Source organism: Clupea harengus, unplaced genomic scaffold (genome assembly GCF_900700415.2).
Source record: "Clupea harengus unplaced genomic scaffold, Ch_v2.0.2, whole genome shotgun sequence".
Lineage (NCBI taxonomy): Eukaryota > Metazoa > Chordata > Actinopteri > Clupeiformes > Clupeidae > Clupea > Clupea harengus.
In genome coordinates, this window is record NW_024880374.1 from 4006 (window position 1) to 24993 (window position 20988).

Below are 20988 nucleotides of genomic sequence, written 5' to 3' on the forward strand. Positions count from 1 at the left end.
GGGGTTACTGGTTAGGAGTATTATTTGTATTATTTACAGTGACTGAACTGAAAGGTTACTGGTTAGGAGTATTACTATTATTATTTACAGTGACCGAACTGGCGGGTTACTGGTTAGGAGTATTATTTGTATTATTTACAGTGACTGAACTGGGGGGTTACTGGTTAGGAGTAATTCATTTGGAAACTCATTATTTTGTGCCATGCAGGTTAAATAGTAAAGAGTTCACTGCATTACGGTCCGACTTCTTTTGAATAAACATTTGTTTATTTGGCGGACACTTTACCCAAACTATACATGTGAGACAAGGTAGGGGAAGAAGGTTAACTAGTTACCATAGTTACCATTGCATAATTATTTACTTCTACTAACTTACTAAACTAGTTACCATTGCATAATTATTTACCTCTACTAACTTACTTAACTAGTTACCATTGCATAATTATTTACCTCTACTAACTTACTTAACTAGTTACCATTGCATAATTATTTACTTCTACTAACTTACTAAAATGGCTGCTAGCGTTTACCAGTCTTTACCAACTTTACCAATGATGACATAACACACAGGTGTGCGCCCATGACTGGGCGGCGTGTCTCCTCACAGGTGAGAAGTGGTACAAGCGTCACCTGACCTACCGCATCATGAACTGGCCACGCCACCTCTCCCAGGAGTCTGTGCGCTCAGCGGTGAGGACGGCCTTCCAGCTGTGGAGCGACGTGTCGGGCCTGGTGTTCCGGGAGCTCGTCCTGGACTCGCCCACCGACATCCGACTGGCTTTCTACGAGGGCGAGCACAACGACGGCTCGGGGAACGCCTTCGATGGACCAGGTCAGATAAGATCGTGTCACTCTCCAATGTTACCCCCCGTGAACATATGAACCATATCTTCCAATGGCGAAGGTCTTTTTTTGGCCAGCTGTTGTTATGCTGTGTACTGTAAGGTGATATAATCTATAATCTTCTATAAGGTCTATAATGTTTTGCTCTTATTCCATATGAATATTAATACAAACAGAGACTGACGTGAACTAAAATAATCACAAACAAAATGTAAACGAAGACTAAGATGCCAGGAGAAGCCAAAAAGCCCATCAGCAAGAGTTCTGCAGGAGTGTGTTTGTGTGTGTGTGTGTGTGTGTGTGTGTGTGTGTGTGTGTGTGTGTGTGTGTGTGTGTGTGTGTGAAAAAAGCCCATCAGGGAGGAAACTTGCACTTTTTGCCCTTGCACTGTTTTTTATTCTTTTCAAAATAGTAATATTTTGGGGTTGTGGCCCTTAAACTGCGACGCAACAACATATCATAGTGAATATAAAGACTGCCATCACAGAACACTATTGGTGGTGTCTGGCTCATGTCCATAGTCAGCATGTGATATGAGCAGGCAGGTCCCACACTTGTTTTCCTCCTAGTATGAGGAACAGATGTCTTCATTTTCCCAGGCACATCCTCCGTTTGAGGCCAGAAACATCAGTTTGGCTGGGATTCATCAAATTCCTCCAACTGTCTGGTTTGTTGTCCTCCCTACTCCGCCTGTGTAAACACACATCATTCTCTCCATGCGCCGGCCTCCTGGTCAAAGACCTACACACTCGTTCCATGCGCCGGCCTCCGCGTCAAAGATGTACACACCCGCTCCATGCGCCGGCCTACACACTCGCTCCATGCGCCGGCCTCCGCTTCAAAGACCTACACACTCGCTCCATGCGCCGGCCTCCGCTTCAAAGACCTACACACTCGCTCCATGCGCCGGCCTCCGCTTCAAAGACCTACACACTCGCTCCATGCGCCGGCCTCCGCTTCAAAGACCTACACACTCGCTCCATGCGCCGGCCTCCGCGTCAAAGACCTACACACCCGCTCCATGCGCCGGCCTCCGCTTCAAAGACCTACACACTCGCTCCATGCGCCGGCCTCCGCTTCAAAGACCTACACACTCGCTCCATGCGCCGGCCTCCGCTTCAAAGACCTACACACTCGCTCCATGCGCCGGCCTCCTGGTCGAAGACCTACACACTCGCTCCATGCGCCGGCCTCCGCGTAAAAGACGTACACACTCGCTGGTGTGCTCTGACTCCGCGTCAAAGACCTACACACTCGCTCCATGCGCCGGCCTCCGCGTCAAAGACCTACACAGTCGCTGGTGTGCTCTGACTTGCCTGCGACATTTTAGTTAGTTTATGAAAAGTAAAAATTATTAATTCGACTTGCGTCATGGAGTAGAGAAACTGGGTGAGTGTATAATTTTTAGTTTTTTACATCATGCATGTTTAAAAAGAGGGCAAGGCTTACTTATGAACTTACCATGGTGTTTGACATTTAACATTTGACACTTAAGCTAGACACACTTTATTATAGTCAATCAGTGATTCATTTTTTTTTCTTTTATTGTTTTGAATTTCTTTAAACTATTCATAATCTGTCATTCAATCTCACACAGTCAGAGGCTGAACAAAAACATTAGGCCGGCCCACATGTGTTTAAAAGGAGGTCAGAGCTGGCTTATCAAGCAGGGGAAAGAACTCCTCCAGTGTGTGGGTTTACTGCACTGCACTGACTCCAGTGTTTGGGTTTATCATGGACTGCACTGACTCCTGGCTGGTCTCCCCCAGTTAGTCTAATCCCGTGTCTGTAAACGGAGTTGGTTTTCTAAGGTTGCAATACTGTGCGCTGTTAAACTGCATGCAGACCTGACCCTGTGTGACGCTGCGAGTCTTAGTCTTAATGTTGGAGGCGCTCCAGCGCAGCTGTCAAACTTTGAATAGGTTGGGCAACTGCACCGAGTTCAGATTCCCAGGTCAGTCAAAGGACATGAGACTGTAATCAAATATAATCAGACCCAGTTCAGTCTAAGTGGCCGCCCTCTCTCTCTCTCTCTCTCTTTCTCTCTCTTTCTTTCTTTCTTTCTCTCTCTCGCTCTCTCTCTCACTCTGTCTACTAACCAAATCTACATTCATATAGATATGCCTCCAGGTGTTTCCTATGGAGGCACATAGAGAGATAGTATAAAGTGGAGAGATAGATCCATGAAGTATATGGTCAGAGTGCCCTTATCATGACATCAGAAAACCAATAGAATCCTATAGAAACCAAACAAGTCAAAACGCTGTCCACTAAAGTAACTGAAGGATGTCATCATCATCATTGTTTATTCAGGGAGAATTCACTGAGCACGGGGCTCTTTTGCAGCAATGCCCTGATTGAGGCTACATAGTACAGAAGAACAATAAATAAACAAACCATACCACAAAACAAAACAGACAAAAAAAAACAAAAAAAAAACACATTAAACAACTCAGAAATTAAGTATAAAAAAAAATAAACAGTGTGGACACATCTAAAGTGACTGAAGGATGTAGACCGAGAGACAGTGAGGACACATCTAAAGTAACTGAAGGATGAAGACTAGGAGACGGTGTGGACACATCTAAAGTGACTGAAGGATGTAGACTAGGAGACGGTGTGGACACATCTAAAGTGACTAGGAGACAGTGAGGACACATCTAAAGTGACTGAAGGATGTAGACCGAGAGACAGTAAGGACTGAGGACACATCTAAAGTGACTGAAGGATGTAGACCGAGAGACGGTGTGGACACATCTAAAGTGACTGAAGGATGTAGACCGAGAGACAGTGTGGACACATCTAAAGTAACTGAAGGATGTAGACTATGAGACAGTGAGGACACATCTAAAGTAACTGAAGGATGTAGGAGACAGTGAGGACACATCTAAAGCAACTGAAGGATGCAGACCAGGAGACAATGAGGACACATCTAAAGTAACTGAAGGATAGGAGACAATGAGGACACATCTAAAGTAACTGAAGGATAGGAGACAATGAGGACACATCTAAAGTAACTGAAGGGTGTAGACCAGGAGACAATGAGTACTCTACTGGGCTTAGAGTCTACATTTACGGGCTCATTTCTGGAGCCGGGATCCTTGATGTGGCAGGACACACTCCCCCATATTGCTGGTTTCCATCAGAAACAAACATGGAGGTTAATGGTATATGAATTAATTTCTCCTTTCCCCAAAATGCCAACCACATGCCCGCCTGTGCCCCTCTCATCTTCCGCAGGCGGTGCCCTGGCCCACGCCTTCTTCCCGTGCCGCGGCGAAGCCCACTTCGACATGGCAGAGCGCTGGACGCTGAACGGGCACAAGGGGCACAACCTGTTCCTGGTGACGGCGCACGAGATCGGGCACACGCTGGGCCTGGAGCACTCGCCCGCGCGCAGCGCCCTCATGTCCCCCTACTACAAGAAGATGGGGCGCAGCCTGCCCCTCAGCTGGGATGACATCAGCGCCGTGCAGCAGCTCTACGGTAGGAGAACAGAGAGGCAAATACATACATACATACATACATACATACATACATACATACATACATACATATAGGGGCATATACATTATACATACAGGAAAATACAGAGGGGCATGTACATTATACATACATACAGGAGAACATAGAGGGGCATTTCTACACCAGTAGATCAGGAGACAGTGATAGATGTATCAGACACACCTGCACCTCGTATCTGCTGGTGTTCTGGTTTAGTTGAACATCCAAAATAGTAACCTTTCAAATGGTCAAAGTAACCGTACACATTTATTTTCTTTTATCAGTGGAAGATTGTTTAAAAGTAGACGTTTGAGAGATTTATGTGCTGGCTTCACCTGGAGCATACATAAGAGCTCTGATCCTGGTGTGAACTCAAACAGAACATAAACCAGCGCAGCAGTGTCCTACAGCAGTGACCTACACACACATACATACACACACACACACCAGTTTCTTCACCCACTCTTCCTAAGAGTCCAGGAAACACAGGCAGCAGGCTCAATGACCTCATTGTGTATCTTTCATCCCTCCCTCCCAGTGCAGTGCAGTGCTCTCTCACTCTGTCATATGTGTGTGTGTGTGTGTGTGTGTGTGTGTGTTTGGTTTCTCTATCTCTGTTTACTCTTACCGCAATGTCATAAGTAAGATGTATGACCCTCGAGCCAGAGGGATGGAGAGAGAAGGAGAGAGAGAGAGAGAGAGAGAGAGAGAGAGAGAGAGAGAAAGAGTAAGAGAGACAGGGAGAGTAGGCGAGAGAGAGACAGATGGATAAAGAGAAAAACAAAGGGAGAGAGTAGGAGAGAGATACAGAGGGAGAGTAAAAAGGATAGAGATACAGACAGATAGAGAGAGAGAGAGAGAGAGAGGAAAAGAAAGAAAGCAGAAGCATTCCACAAGTGGTTTCTGGCCCCAGGAGAGACACCCCCGTGTGTGTGTGTGTGTGTGTGTGTGTGTGTGTGTGTGTGCGCTCTATGTGAAGAAGCCTCAGCTGATTCCCAGAGCGTGTGAGGCAGGTTTGCACATGCTATGTCGTGTGTTTTAGGGCTGGAGAGTGTACACACACACACACACACACACCTACATCCCTCCTGTGGCATTCACACAGGAATGTCAGCGCAGGTTGCCCGCCTGGAGTGTGTGCCTGTGTTTGGAGTGTGTGTTGTCCTGTGTTTGGAGTGTGTGTTGCCCTGTGTTTGGAGTGTGTGTTGTCCTGTGTTTGGAGTGTGTGTTGTCCTGTGTTTGGAGTGTGTGTTGTCCTGTGTTTGGAGTGTGTGCCTGTGTTTGGAGTGTGTGTTGTCCTGTGTTTGGAGTGTGTGCCTGTGTTTGGAGTGTGTGTTGTCCTGTGTTTGGAGTGTGTGTTGCCCTGTGTGTGGAGTGTGTGTTGTCCTGTGTTTAGAGTGTGTGCCTGTGTTTGGAGTGTGTGTTGTCCTGTGTTTGGAGTGTGTGCCTGTGTTTGGAGTGTGTGCCTGTGTTTGGAGTGTGTGTTGTCCTGTGTTTGGAGTGTGTGCCTGTGTGTGGAGTGTGTGTTGCCCTGTGTTTGGAGTGTATGCCTGTGTCTGGAGTGTGTGTTGTCCTGTGTTTGGATTGTGTGTTGTTCTGTGTTTGGAGTGTGTGTTGTCCTGTGTTTGGAGTGTGTGTTGTTCTGTGTTTGGAGTGTGTGTTGTCCTGTGTTTGGAGTGTGTGTTGCCCTGTGTTTGGAGTGTGTGCCTGTGTTTGGAGTGTGTGTTGTCCTGTGTTTGGAGTGTGTGTTGTCCTGTGTTTGGAGTGTGTGCCTGTGTTTGGAGTGTGTGTTGTCCTGTGTTTGGAGTGTGTGTTGCCCTGTGTTTGGAGTGTGTGTTGTCCTGTGTTTGGAGTGTGTGTTGTCCTGTGTTTGGAGTGTGTGTTGCCCTGTGTTTGGAGTGTGTGCCTGTGTTTGGAGTGTGTGCCTGTGTTTGGAGTGTGTGTTGTCCTGTGTTTGGAGTGTGTGTTGTCCTGTGTTTGGAGTGTGTGTTGTCCTGTGTTTGGAGTGTGTGTTGTCCTCTGTTTGGAGTGTGTGTTGTCCTGTGTTTGGAGTGTGTGTTGTCCTGTGTTTGGAGTGTGTGTTGTCCTGTGTTTGGAGTGTGTGTTGTCCTGTGTTTGGAGTGTGTGTAAGTTGAGTTCTGCGGGCCCACCGGTGCCAGATGTTGCTCCTCGACCAGTCTGTGTAAAAGTCTGCTTCCGTCCGGCACAGAGATGAGTGCGCTGGCTTTGTGTGTGTGTGTGTTTGTGTGTGTGTGTGTATATTTGCGCTGGCTTTGTGTGTGTGTGTGTGTGTGTGTATGTGTGCGCTGGCTTTTTGTGTGTGTGTGTGTGTGTGTGTGTCTATGTGTGCGCTGGGTTTGTGTGCTTTTGTTTTGGCCCGAAGGAAAATCCTTCCTATCAGATCAATTCAGACAAAAACCTATCTGATCCTCACACAAAGATACATATTCAGACATTTTTTATCTTCGCTGAAGTTTAAGAGCTTCTCTCTATCTCTCTGTGTGTGTGTGTGTTTGTATGTGTGCTTGTGCTCAATCTCACAAACGTGTTTTGTTCTAAGGGGCTGCTATGTATTGTGTGTTTGGGTGTTAGTAGCTGCAGTAAGGTCTGAGCACAGCTGTGTATCTGATCTCAGCTTCTCACATTCAGAAGCATCATCTCAAAAAAAACCTCTTCATCACTGACAGGCCAAAAGCTTTCAGTGGGTTTCAACAACAACCCTGATCTTAAAAGGTTCTTTGGACAACCTGTATCCAAGACTTTAGTGTTGGCAATAACAAACTAAAAGCTGAAATGATGGTTTAGGGATTTGAAGGGCCTTTGCCATAATACATTTGGTATATGGTATAGTGTGGTATATGGTATACTGTGATATATGGTGTAGTGTAATATTGAGTTTCATATAGAGGGGTACCATTTTAGGTTTTGGGTAGTCCCAGTTGAATCTGTGAGCTCTTGGGTGTGGCCATGTCTCAGCAGCTGATTGGCTGGCATCACTTCCCCTTCTCCCCCTCCCTCTGGCCTCCTCTGACACACCAACTCACAGACACCGACTCTGGCATGGATCCTGTCCACTGACCCTGATCTGGCCCTGATCCGGCCCTGATCCGGCATGGACCTGGCCACTCTCCTGCTGGCTCTTAACAGTGGATCTTAGATCTCGTGGAGCTGGCCGTGGTCTGGCCCAGGTCTGCTGTACGCCACACCTGAGCCAAGCCAGGTTTAGACCGAAGATCAATCTTATACTCACTGCTGGCCCACTGCTGGCTCTGACCCGGCCCACTGCTGGGCCTGCTTGCGCTCCGCTGGGTCTGCTGCTTCTCACCCGGTTGGTGCTGAGTGCTGGCCTGTGCGGTGATGAGGACCAGATGCCAGGCTGACCTGAATACCTCTCCTCTTCTCTGCTGCAGCCTGGCACCGGCTCCATCTCCCCCTTAGCCACGCAAGTGTCTCATCTGCTGCCCGGCTCTGATGCTGCGTTCATGATATGTCGGAGATCGGGAAAACACAAGCTTGCATGGTTGGGTTGGATTCCTTGCTCGGAAACTCAGGCAGAAATTCTGTGCCCAGATTTATCTGACGTGACATGTCCTCCGTTGTGACAGTGATATTACAAACACTATTTCATGTCTTTGAATTTGCCATTTACTATTACATAAGATTTGAACATGATTGGCTATTGATATGATTGAAATGAAAAAACAAATATATACTAATATAAGGTTAATGTGCTAATGTGCAGGTGAGACGACAGATGTTGGCGTCTATATTGATTTCTGATTTGATCAGGTGAACACACGCTTTGAAGTCGAAGGTTCCCAAGTCGTGTTTACCGAGTTTGCCATTGTCTTGGAACATAGCATAAGTTTCCCAGTGAATAACCCACATGTGATCCTGCGGTGTGTGAATCACAGCCCTGCACTGGACTCAAACCCACATGGGACATGGGAGGCAGCCATGATGGTAAAGAGGCTAAAGCCCATGAGTGCTAGCGTCTCCTGCTAGCGTGTCCTACCAGCGTCTCCTGCTAGCGTGTCCTACCAGCGTCTCCTACTAGCGTGTCCTGGTAGCGCGCCTCTTGCCAGCGTGTCCTACTAGCGTCTCCTGCCAGCGTCTCCTGGTAGCGCGCCTATTAAGCTGTTGGGCAGTGAGGTTTACCCAGTTCTGCACAGCTCTGTACCAGCAGACTACCGTTACACACACACACATGCTGGCTACCGTGCCTCAAGCGTCTGCTCTGGTCTTTGAGTTTATCTAGGCTGTGTGCCACTGAAATCCCCCTTCACCAACACACATGCATGATATCTAATCTGGTTGTGGAGTTCACCATTGCACTGAACTGACTTTCCCCTTATATATATATATATATATATATATATACACACACACACACATTATATACTGTACTGCACATCATTACACTATTTCAGTGCCCCACCAGACAAGCTAGAACAATGTAATGCTTGAATTTGGCATTGTGTTCCTTCTTCTTCAACGCACATGGATGTTATATATCTAATCTCTTATTTGACTTTGGCGTCATATACCCCCTCTACTAACTCACGTGTGTGTGTGTGCTACATATCTAATCTGGCATTTGACTTTAGCGTCATATTCCCCCTCTACTAACTCACGTGTGTGTGTGTGCTACATATCTAATCTGGCATTTGACTTTAGCGTCATATTCCCCCTCTACTAACTCACGTGTGTGTGTGTGCAACTGTGAGTGTGTGAGCGACTGTGTGTGTGTGAGTGCTACATATCTAATCTGTCATTTGACTTTGGCGTCATATTCCCCTTCCATTAACGTGTGTGTGTGTGTGTGTGTGTGTGTTGTAGGCTATATCTAATCTGCTCTTTAACTTCACCACCACTGGGCAGTGTTGACTTGAGTTTGGTGTTGCCCCCCCCCCCCTCCACTTACCTCCATGACCCCATTAAGTGCACCCCTGTGGTGTTGTGTTGTGTTGTGTTGTGTTGTGCTGTGCTGTATTGTTGTGTTGTGTTGTGTTGTGCTGTGCTGTGCAGCCCTGTGTTGAATCGTGTCGTGCTGTGTTGTATTGTGGTGTATTGTTGTGTTGTGTTGTGCTGTATTGTTGTGTTGTGCTGTGCTGTGCAGCCCTGTGTATTGTTGTGTTGTGTTGTGCTGTACTGTGTCGTGTTCTGACTGTGCTCTGGCCCGGGTCTGCTGTACCCTGGTCTTGGTGTAGTCTTACGTACAGTGACATTAGGACGGCACATTTAGAATAGTTTGGTGTCTATGAACACGATGCAGCAGCAAGCGACCCACCGGCACTGACATGCTATTTGGTCATTTAGAGAAGGAAGTTGTTCCTGCCTGGGTTGGGCGGGATGGGGGTGTTTAGCTCTTGCCTCAGCCACCCACCAACACACAGAGTCTGAGACCAGTGCTCCCCACACACAACGCAGCGCTTACTGCCAACACGCACACACAACACAGCTCTTACTGCTCACCCGCTCCATCTCTCCCTCTCTGGGGACGCAGATATCATCCAGCGCCAAGGCAAATGTTTGCTCAACCTTTTGCAAACAAACGGGTGCCCAGCCGCTCCTCAGCTTATCTGAGGAAGCTTTGTGTTGTCGTCTGCAAGCTCCCGTCGGCCGTCACATGCCGACAGAGCTCTTATGTGCACAGCCTCTTCCTGACCAACCTGATGAGACTCTCTCTTTCATGCGTCTTTTAATTATATAATTGGATAAAATGATGTTAGTGTATTTATGAGGTTTATTGTGTGTGTGTGTGTGTGTGTGTTTGTCATGCAGACAGTGTGTCTGATGGGAAAAATGGCTTTGTTTAGGAACATGGTGCTCATAGTTTCCGTTGGGAGATGTTTTGTTTGGATTCATGTCTGTTTGTCAACATGATGTTCTGAGTTTGTGTTTGCCAAACCACTGAAGCAGAGAAGCCAACATCTCAAGATGAGGCATGATGGACTCCCTAACTAGTGTGCACTTTTTAGCGCACAGATGATGATGGACTCCCTAACTAGTGTGCACTTTTTAGTGCACAGATGATGATGGACTCCCTAAATAGTGTGCACTTTTTAGTGCACAGATAATGATGGACTCCCACTGATGATTTTGTGTTTTATGGCTGTTTTTGAATGACAGTCAGAGACAACAGTATGAGAATCAGAAAGATAGACAACGGTACTTCCTTGATTCTGATAGAAGAATAGACCAATTGTATATTCTGTAGTTTCTGTCAGGTCGTCTAAATCCACTTGTGCACTGACACACAGAGGGTCTGTCCTTCACATCAGCATGTAGACATGTAGCATAGAAGTGTCCTCTGACTGACTGGAGCTGCTGCACTGCTGGACCTGAATGGAACTTTTTTCCTGCACAGGGAAGCCCCCTAGTGGCCGACAGGTGCAGCTGCCGGGGCAGGCTCTGAGCTGGGTCATGCAGGACTGGGAGAAAGCAGAGAGCACAGATCAGCCTCATTACTGCAGCGGGGTGTTTGACGCCATCACCATGGGTAAGGAGACACACACACACACACACACACACACACACACACACACACACACACACACACACACACACACACACACACCATGGGTAAGAAATGAGTTAGCCAGCCACATACATACACACCATGAGTAAAGAGCCAGCCACACAAACACACCATGGGTAAGCCATGGACCTGTCAGACAGTTGACTGATGTGGGAGTGTACAAGCCCAAGATCGCACTGCTTAAATCGAAAGGAATGTGGAATGCAATATATAGACTTTAATCTATATATTGATATATATATAAACTGCATCCTGACTCACAGTTAATTTATCTTATTGAATTGGGAAAAACTAGATAAAAATGATTAGACATAAAATAGTTTCTCCCCATTACTGTGTGTCACTGTAGCTTGTGAGGCATCCTTGTGGTGCCTGAAAAAAACAGAGTTTAGTCTATTAGTATCTATTATATATAAAGATTAAACTTTTACTCAAGTATGGCTTTTGGGTACTTTATACACCACTGGTCAAGATGCAGTTTAACAGAGTTTAGTCTATTAGTAATGGCTGTTGAGGCCCATTCCTCCCAGTTTAAAACCTGTAGTCTAATGATCAGCACCTACATGATCAGTGACTACCTTCCTCCTCTAGTCTAATGATCAGCACCTACATGATCAGTGACTACCTTCCTCCTGTAGCGCCCCTTTGCTGTTCCGGGCAATTAATAGGGGTAGCTAACCTGAGTTCTTTTAACTCTTACGTTATCTCTAACTTATAAATGTATGCTTGAGTTGTCTTTACTGTGGACGTGTTGATTATAATGTAACAAAGATATTATCAATGCTAGACAATCACTCACCTGTTCACACCAGAGTTATATATAGGCACTAAATACCTAAATATATATATAATATGGGACTAATACAAATAATCATTCACCAGATAGCACCGATAATGTTAACTATTTACTTAGCAAAATGTATATACATATGTACAGAAGTATCAATTAACACAATGACGTCTTTGACAGTTCCACAACCAGAATAGCAATCAATTTAAACACACACAGTATCAACAATTCTACTCCTATAGCCGGTATTAATAAATAAATACTTAGGGTACCCAAAATGTTACAGGAGTCTTACATTGCAAGCTTGATTCGTCGCTTGTGTTCGTAGTAGCCAAAAACTCAACGGCTATTTCGCGCCAGTGGCGCTGAGGAAAATAAAACACTTAGCTTGCAACAATGACTGCCGCCTCCGCAAGCGTGCCGAGTGGATGTAGAGGAAGATGTTGTCCTAGGTAGCTCACCCACGATGTCGACCAGAGTTGTCCACTGCCTGGACTCCGCTGTCTCTTTTTCCGTTGGGGTTTGCTGGGCAGTAGGGACGCTGTGATGTGAAGGTTGCCGAATAAGCCACCCTTGTCCAACGACCGTTAATGCTAGGCTAGCTGTAGCCAAGTTAGCCTTCAGAGCTAAGCGGTTGCTAGGTCCTCCTAATAGTTCTCTGAACTATAACGCAACCCCGACTAAATAACTGTCACTGTCATATACGGTTAACTATTAGTTAGTCTAACTCACAATTATAATTATTGGCTTAATGGAGTGTAGTTCTCACATTAAATGTAGTCAGTGTTAGTTAAGTGTTACAGAGCAAATCTATAATACATCTTCTCTCATTCCTTGACTCCTCGTTCTCTCCAGTTTCCTCTACGTTCCCCTTCACCCCTGACCTACAAATACGATCTCATTGGCTTACAAATTAAAACATCATATAAACTCTTACATTTCAATTTCTTATTATATAGTAATCAAAATAAAATACCTTGAAAACATTTACAGCATCAGGAACTTAGAAAAGAAAATATATTTCACATATAACAATACATGACCTAAGCCAGGAAACATATGCAATAAAACCGTATTAATAGTTTTTAATCTTTTAAATACTATTTATTTTATTTATTAACTATTTATTTATTTATTTATACTATTTATAACCCTATTCTGTGTGTGTTTGTGTTTAAGACCAGAACCGCACGGCCCTGGTGTTTCGGGGGAATCTCTTCTGGACCGTGACCCCTGAGGGTACAGCAAGTTCCCCCACCCCCCTCCAACAGCGCTGGGCTCACCTCCCATTGGCCATCGAAGCAGCAGCCTTCTCCCCATTGGACGGGAAGCTATACTTCTTTAAAGGTGTAGTACATAACTGGCTATTGAGAGCCCTTTTCCTGAATCTGTGTGAAGCTCACCGCATGTTTAGCTTCAAACGCAATCAAATCAATAAATAAATCAATAATGAATTTGTGCTTTTGCTCCATTTAAATGATACTTTAGAGTTGGCACCTTGTCTAGGCATTGGGCACCTGTTGAGTGCTATTATTTTTGTTGTGAAAATGGCAATGAACTACATCTTGCATCTTTACATTGACTAAAGGGGCCTTTATACTCGGTTTTAACGTAGAAACGTACGCACGTAAGATACATAAGCGCTGTTTTAAGCCCCTTGCGCAGTTACATAACACGTAAGTGCGTCCGCCAAAATTTGTAACTATCCAACAAGATCCTCCCAGGGCTCACGCACCCCGCAAGACTGTGATTGGTCTGCTAACCGCATCCTTTCAGGAGTCTCACATTTCCGGTTTTCATAGCATAGTATCGCCATTTTTAAAGGCCAAGGCAAGACTACAATATTTTTGAATCATGAATAACCTGCAGACCGTCTCACAAGCCTCTTCTTGTTGATTATGAACATACACAACAGAAGAGGTCCGAAGATATGAGCATCTTTACAAACCCTCTTTAAACACTTATAAGGACCTCAAATGACCGCGAATTCATGGATAGCATACTATCCCATTCTACGCCCACTACACTTTCATGCTCCGGTAAAAGTTTTTTCCCTTTGTCCCGCTGCAATAAATACGCTTACTTCACTCACAATTTTTGCACTATGATTCCAGGCAGTGTTGTGCAAGCTCACACCTCTCATGAACTAGTTCAAACCAAATGCTTTGGCAATACTGACGAACATTATGGTCATGCCAATAAAGCTTATTTTGAATTTGAATTTGAGAGAGTGAGCGAGCAAGAGAGAGAGAACGATAGATCAGATGTAGCGACCTGAGCAAAGTTATGTTACTGTAACATTGAACTCTGTGCAACCAGTGTGGAGAATAAATCCTCGGGCCAAATCAAGTTGCCATTTATTTGCTCATCAACTACAGACAGAAGGGAAAGGGAGATTAAACGAAGTTAAGAATATAGATCACTTCGGCTCTGGAGCAGTAAACAAAATTCTCCCCTGTAATCTCAGACTACGATTAGCAGGAAAGGTTAACAACAGGTAAATGAATCAAATACAATACTTAATAGACTAACAATACAATATTTTTTTGTTTGAGTGTTGTTGTTTAGTGCAATGGGGGTGTATGATCGTTATAGTCTATAAAGTAAGGCATTTTCAACAGAAAAATCTCCCGTTCATCGTGTCCATTCGCATCATGTGGTAGGCAAAAAAACGTTACTCCACCTACTGTTTTGCGGTTGAATCGCTTTGCAACACGCACAACCCTTGGGGAACCTAAAGGAACTATAAATCAAAACTACTGCGCTTATGTATCTTACGTGCGTACGTTTCCGCGTAAAAACCGAGTATAAAAGACCCTTAAGTGACTGGCTGTCCACAAAACCCCAGAAACAAAGACAAAACAATCTGTCTTTGCCAGTAGGTGGCACTGTTGTACAGTCTTTGCCTGTAAGTGGCACTGTTGTGAAGCCACTGAAATGATTCTCTGGTAGAATTTACTCAGTCAAATGTCCTATGTCCATGCTCTCTGTCCTCACTGCCAAATGTCCCGTGTCAAATGTCCTGTGTCTATGCTCTCTGTCCTCACTGCCAAATGTCCTGTGTCTATGCTCTCTGTCCTCACTGCCAAATGTCCCGTGTCAAATGTCCTGTGTTTATGCTCTCTGTCCTCACTGCCAAATGTCCTGTGTCTATGCTCTCTGTCCTCACTGCCAAATGTCCTGTGTCCATGCTCTCTGTCCTCACTGCCAAATGTCCTGTGTCTATGCTCTCTGTCCTCACTGCCAAATGTCCTGTGTCTATGCTCTCTGTCCTCAGGGAAGCGGATGTGGCGTTACTCGGGCTCCGCGCTGGACGCCGGCTTCCCCAGGAAGAGCAGCGAGGCTGAGCTCCCGCACCACCCAGACTGCGCCTTCTTCTACGCGCCGCTCGGACACATGGTCATCTTCAAAGGCTCGCGCTACTTCGTGCTCAACCTGGAGACGCTGCGCTCAGAGCCCTACTACCCTCGCGGGCTCTCCGACTGGAAGGGCGTGCCGCGGGGGGCTAACGGCGCCGTAACCCGACCCGACGGCAAGCTGTACTTCTTCAGGCAGCAGCGGTTCTGGCGGTTCGACACGAAGAAGGTGCGCGTGAGGGGGGCGGGACAGTGGGCCAAGGAGCTGGAGTGGACTGGATGCCAAAGGACTCTGAGCAATGAGATAAACTAACACAGTGGACTGGATGCCAAAGGACTCTGAGCAATGAGATAAACTAACAGAGTGGACTGGATGCCAAAGGACTCTGGGCAATGAGATAAACTAACAGCCGAGAAGGGAACTTATAAATGTGCTAAAACCAAGAGGCCAAGTGGTGGGGAGGGAGAGGGTGATTGGACTGTGTGATGGGACAGGGCCAATGATGCTGCGTCTAAGACACTGTGTCAGTGAAAGGAGCGTCAGAGAGCTACGGCAACCTGAAGCCAAACTCTGTGAAATCTATAAAGTTTGCATTCCTGACACAGACTCCGTGAAATCTATAAGGTGTGTGTGCATTCCTGACACAGACTCTGTGAAATCTATAAAGTTTGCATTCCTGACACAGACTCCGTGAAATCTATAAGGTGTGTGTGCATTCCTGACACAGACTCTGTGAAATCTATAAGGTGTGTGTGCATTCCTGACACAGACTGTGAAATCTATAAGGTGTGCATTCCTGACACAGACTGTGAAATCTATAAGGTGTGCACCCCTTCAGTGGAACACATCTTCACTCTAGACACCTCACACAGGACAACTTCACACACTCTCACCCCCCAGCTGACCATTACAGGACAGGCTCCTCTGCAGTTAGTGTCATAGCAACCTCACACAGGACAAGCTCCTCTGCAGTTGCCATAGCCACAGGATGAGCCCTTCTGCTGCTGACCAAGAGGGGAGGGGCTTGACCACTGACCACACCACCCTGCAGTATTCAGACTGTGACCTGATGTTCATATGTGACTGGTTATGAAGAGGACATACTCGAACCTACAACTTGAACTTTCTCAACTCAGCTGTCAAGGCTGTACAATGTTTGTGTACCATACTCCTAAAAATGAAAACAACACAATTAAATAACAATGTGCTCTTGAGAGTATCAGTAAACACAGGAACATCGGACTTAGATGACATGGATGTGGGCCGATGCAACACTGTATTTGCTATAGTTCAGGCCCCGTAAGAAGGTCATGTCATTGTAATCTCCAGACAATAAAACAAATTCACTGCCTTTATTCAAGTTACAACACTGTCTCCTTCTTAACAAACGACACAACACAAACATAGGAACATATTAAAATAATTTAATATAAAATGTAATGTTTAATTAGGTTATGAGAACGTCAGAGTCCAGGGGAGTTTTCCAAGTACGTGGTTTAGTGACACACCTGGGTAAGTTAACTCAGAGTATGTGGTAAACCTAGACCTAGCCAGGCAGCCTCTCTCCCTCTCTCTCTCTTGTTCTCTCCAGCAATACGGCTCTTCTATTATGAGGTTTACCACGTACTCCGAGTTAACTTAAGCGTTTGGTATACTTCTGCGGACAAGGTCTGCGTACTTTACCCTCCATACACATATGCACACACACACTAACTCTCTCTCTCACACACAGACACACACTCTCTCACACACAATTTGGTATTTAGCGTTAGGCACGTTAACAAAAGCAAGGCTTTAGTGTAGGGGTTTAAAACTAAATGTTAAAACAAAAGTATACTGTATCTCTGATAATTCATGGTCAGTGGATACAGAACTCTGTAGTGTGAAAACATAATTCCCCCAAACTATGCTAGCGACCAATGTCTTACAGAATGGGGGGATCGTAAATATTAGCACCCCCACATCTGGTGTCCAGGGGGTCCAAAGGGTTCTGAGTCCAGTGTGGGACTGTGTACATATCCATGAAGTCACATGTCTATGATTTTAGGCTGCCAAACCAATTTACTCTTTCTTGTTAGTTTTTCAGTCACTCCATTTGCCTCCAGTCCTCCTGCAAATCTTAAGTCTTAATAATATCGGTTTATGACACAGACATGTCAGTCATATGTCACCACAGTCATGTCACCTGTAACAGAATGATGACTGGAGTCTGAAGTTGTCCCAGGGTTCAGTGATGTCATCAGAGGGCATCTACAAATGGAGCCTCGAAGGCTACAGGTCACCAGCCTTTCAGACACGTGAAGCAGATTCTCAAGAACATTTACTTATTAATTTATAAGCTTATCTATTTATGTAATTACTATTTATTAACTACCTCTCTTCTCTCAAATGAATCACATCAGAATATACATATTAAATCAAGAAACCTTGTGATAACTGTGATCATATAACTATCTCCGTTACACACACACACAACACACATTCGGTGGGGAAAATAAGTATTTGAACCCCTGCCGATTTCGCAAGTTTGGCCACTTGCAAAGAAATGTGTGATCTATAATTGTAATAGTAGGTGTATTTTAACAGTGAGAAACAGAATATCAACAAAAAAATCCAGAAAACTGCATTTTATAACATTCATGACTTAATTTGCATTTGATGCAGAAAATAAGTATTTGAACCCCTAGCAAAACATGACTTAGTACTTTGTGGAATAACCCTTGTTGGCAAGCACAGACGTCAGACTTTTCTTGTAGTTGGTCACCAGGTTTACACACATCTCAGGAGGGATTTTGGTCCACTCCTCTTTGCAGATCCTCTCCAAATCCTTAAGGTTGCGTTTTCAATGGGAGGGAATGAGGTTCAAGCCCAATATTCCACGTTACATGGCCCCATCCATAGTCCCCTCGATGCAGTGGAGTCGTCCTGTACCCTTGGCAGAGAAACAGCCCCAAAGCATAATTTTCCACCTCCATGCTTGACGGTGGGGAAGGTGTTCTTGAGGTCATATTCAGCATTCTTCCCCCTCCAAATGCGGCAAGTCGAGGTGATGCCAAAGAGCTTGATTTTGGTCTCATCTGACCACATCCTGTCTCCCAATCCTCCTTAGAATCATTCAAGTGTTCATTGGCAAACTTCAGACGGCCCTGTACATGTGCTTCCTTGAGCAGGAGGACCATTACGGCGTAGTGTGTTGCCAATGGTTTTCTTGGTGACTGTGGTCTCAGCTGCCTTGAGATCATTCACAAGCTCCCCCTGTGTAGTTCTGGGGTTATTCTGCACCTTTCGGATGATCACCGATACCGCACGAGGGGATATCTTGCATGGAGCCCCAGACCTAGAGCGATTGACAGTTGTTTGGTGTTGCTTCCATTTATGAATAATCGCACCAATAGTTGTCTGCTTCTCACCAAGCTGCTTGCCGATGGTTTTGTAACCCATTCCAGCCTTGTGCAGGTCTACAATCTTATCTCTGACGTCCTTGGTCAACTCTTTGGTCTTGCCCATGGTGGTGAGGTTGAAGGTGTGAAGTATGATTCTTTGGACAGGTTTCTTTTATACACGTCACCAGTTGAGATCAGGTGTACCTTGTTAGGCCTAATGAGGTGCTTCTTGGGCACATAACTGGTCATTGGGAGCCAGAATTCTTGCTGTTTGCTTGGGGGTTCAAATATTTATTTTCTGCATCAAATACAAATAAAGTCATAAATGTTATAAAATGCAGTTTTCTGGATTTTTTTGTTAATATTCTGTTTCTCACTGTTAAAATACACTTACCATTACAATTATAGATCACACATTTCTTTGCAAGTGGCCAAACTTGCGAAATCGGCAGGGGTTCAAATACTTATTTTCCCCACTGTACAGGTTATTCTGCCACCCCTATACGGCCTGCAGAAGTTGGCAAATAGACAACTCCTCCTCCAATCACCACGATGAAGAGGGTGCTTAGGTCAACTCCTCCTCTAATCACCACGATGAAGAGGGTGCTTAGTTCAACTCCTCCTCCAATCACCACGCTGAAGAGGGTACTTAGTTCAACTCTTCCTCCAATCACCACGCTGAAGAGGGTGCTTAGGTCAACTCCTCCTCCAATCACCACGATGAAGAGGGTGCTTAGTTCAACTCCTCCTCCAATCACCACGCTGAAGAGGGTACTTAGTTAAACTCTTCCTCCAATCACCACGCTGAAGAGATTGCTTAATTCAACTCCTCCTCCAATCACCACGCTGAAGAGGGTGCTTAGTTCAACTCCTCCTCCAATCACCACGCTGAAGAGAGTGCTTAGTTCAACTCTGTTTAACCTGGGGACCAAGTGAACCGTCCGTCTCGGTCACGGACGGACAGGAGAATGTTCTGTTTATGCATGTTTTTTCTGTTGGGGTTCTTATTGGAGGAAACCCCTTGTGAACACGGGGAGAACATGCAAACTCCAGACAGAAAGGCCCAGGAGATAGCCCACCTGAGCACTGAAGGTCTGGGGAGGACCTGCCCCCCAGAGCCAACAGCGCCCCATGTGGGAATCAAACCCATGACCTTCTTGCTGTGAGGCGGCAAGCACCTGAGCCACCGTGCCACACTATGGAACAATTTTACATTAAAATAACAGCTTTGCCATACCAATGTCCGTAGGCATATTACTGCGCTATGTAAGTTTCTGGAGCCGGCAGCTAGGGGGGCGTGAGTACTACTTCCTGCTGGACTAGTAAGTCACTCATTTGCTGTCTTGCTTTGTCTTGCGTTGCACTTGCTTGATGTTTGACTGTGTTAGGAAAGTTGTTGACTCGCTAGTTTGTCATGAACAAAGTAAGCAATTTTCAACAGGTTTCGCTAGGTTTAGCCGCTAGCAAGACAACTTGTTCGCGATGTTAGCAAGCTTGATCTAACACGCTTGGACATTGATGCTAATAATAAGTGCTCTCGCAAACTTAAATATCAATACAATTTAATATGAAATTATATTTGAGTACTAGGTGTGTCAACGCTATGCAATTCCTAGCGTGCACCTTATCATTGATCAACTAAGATAGGTATTTTAGTTAAACTGATGACCAGGGGCGGCCATAGCACATTTGGCGCTCTAGGCGAGCTTCACGCCTGGCGCCCCCCCCCAATAAATAAATAAAAATTCCCCCACGAAAACGGAATTGCAACTTTCAAACGCTATTTTGCCCTGTAAGACTGCATTTCTTTCACTTATTCCAAGATGCATAGCTCTTGATTAGTTGAATCATGTCTAATTAAACTGGCTAGCTCGCTCCACCAAAACTAAAGCTGTCCAAATGTGATTACTCAAATTTTTATGACGCAAAATGACGCAAATTGCGGTACAGCTGAACTTTAACTAATGTTTCGACTGAATGGCAATAACAAGGAACGTCACAAGTCACTGGCTAGCTAGCGTTAGCGTTATACAATCCATTCGCTAGTTGACAATAGTTGACAATACAACACTTGGATTTTTACCAGTATTCCTCAGTTGTTGACAAGTTGTCGTGTTTGGCTTCCTTAATGGTTGTGCTATGCAACGAGTAAGATATGTGTAGTGTTGTTGCACTGGCTATTGGCTTTATATGTGCGCCCCTATTTTAATCATGTCTTTTTTTGTATAATGTAGAATAAATGGACATATCATCTTTTATATACCCGCCTCTGTAAAATCCTTAAAAAACTATGTGACAGGGAGTAGGAAAACTTTCAATGATAGGGTACATCTTTAATTCTTAACTCCACTAAAGTGTCGGGGGCAATTCACGCAACACAATTCTTGTTTTTTTTTTTTTTTGCTGGGCGCAGTTTTTTGCGCCCCCCTCTGAGTGGCGCCCTAGGCGACCGCCTATACCGCCTGTAGGAAAAACCGCCCCTGCTGATGACAATGGATTATCACATCCAACTTAATGCAGTAAGGGTTAGTTTATGATAATACCAGCACATATAATATTAACTTGCACAT

At 45.2% G+C, this 20988-nt stretch overlaps 1 protein-coding gene across 1 annotated transcript; it reads left to right on the plus strand.

Moving 5' to 3' along the window:
• Window positions 1–564: 564 nt before the first annotated feature.
• LOC122132001 (matrix metalloproteinase-28-like) lies at window positions 565–15635 on the plus strand (the record flags this gene model as incomplete). Its single annotated transcript, XM_042706749.1, has 5 exons — window positions 565–832; window positions 4084–4329; window positions 10718–10849; window positions 12858–13025; window positions 14956–15635. Coding segments are annotated over 5 exons (1206 nt in total), but the record flags the coding sequence as incomplete, so codon positions are not given.
• Between the last annotated feature and the right edge of the window lie 5353 nt (window positions 15636–20988).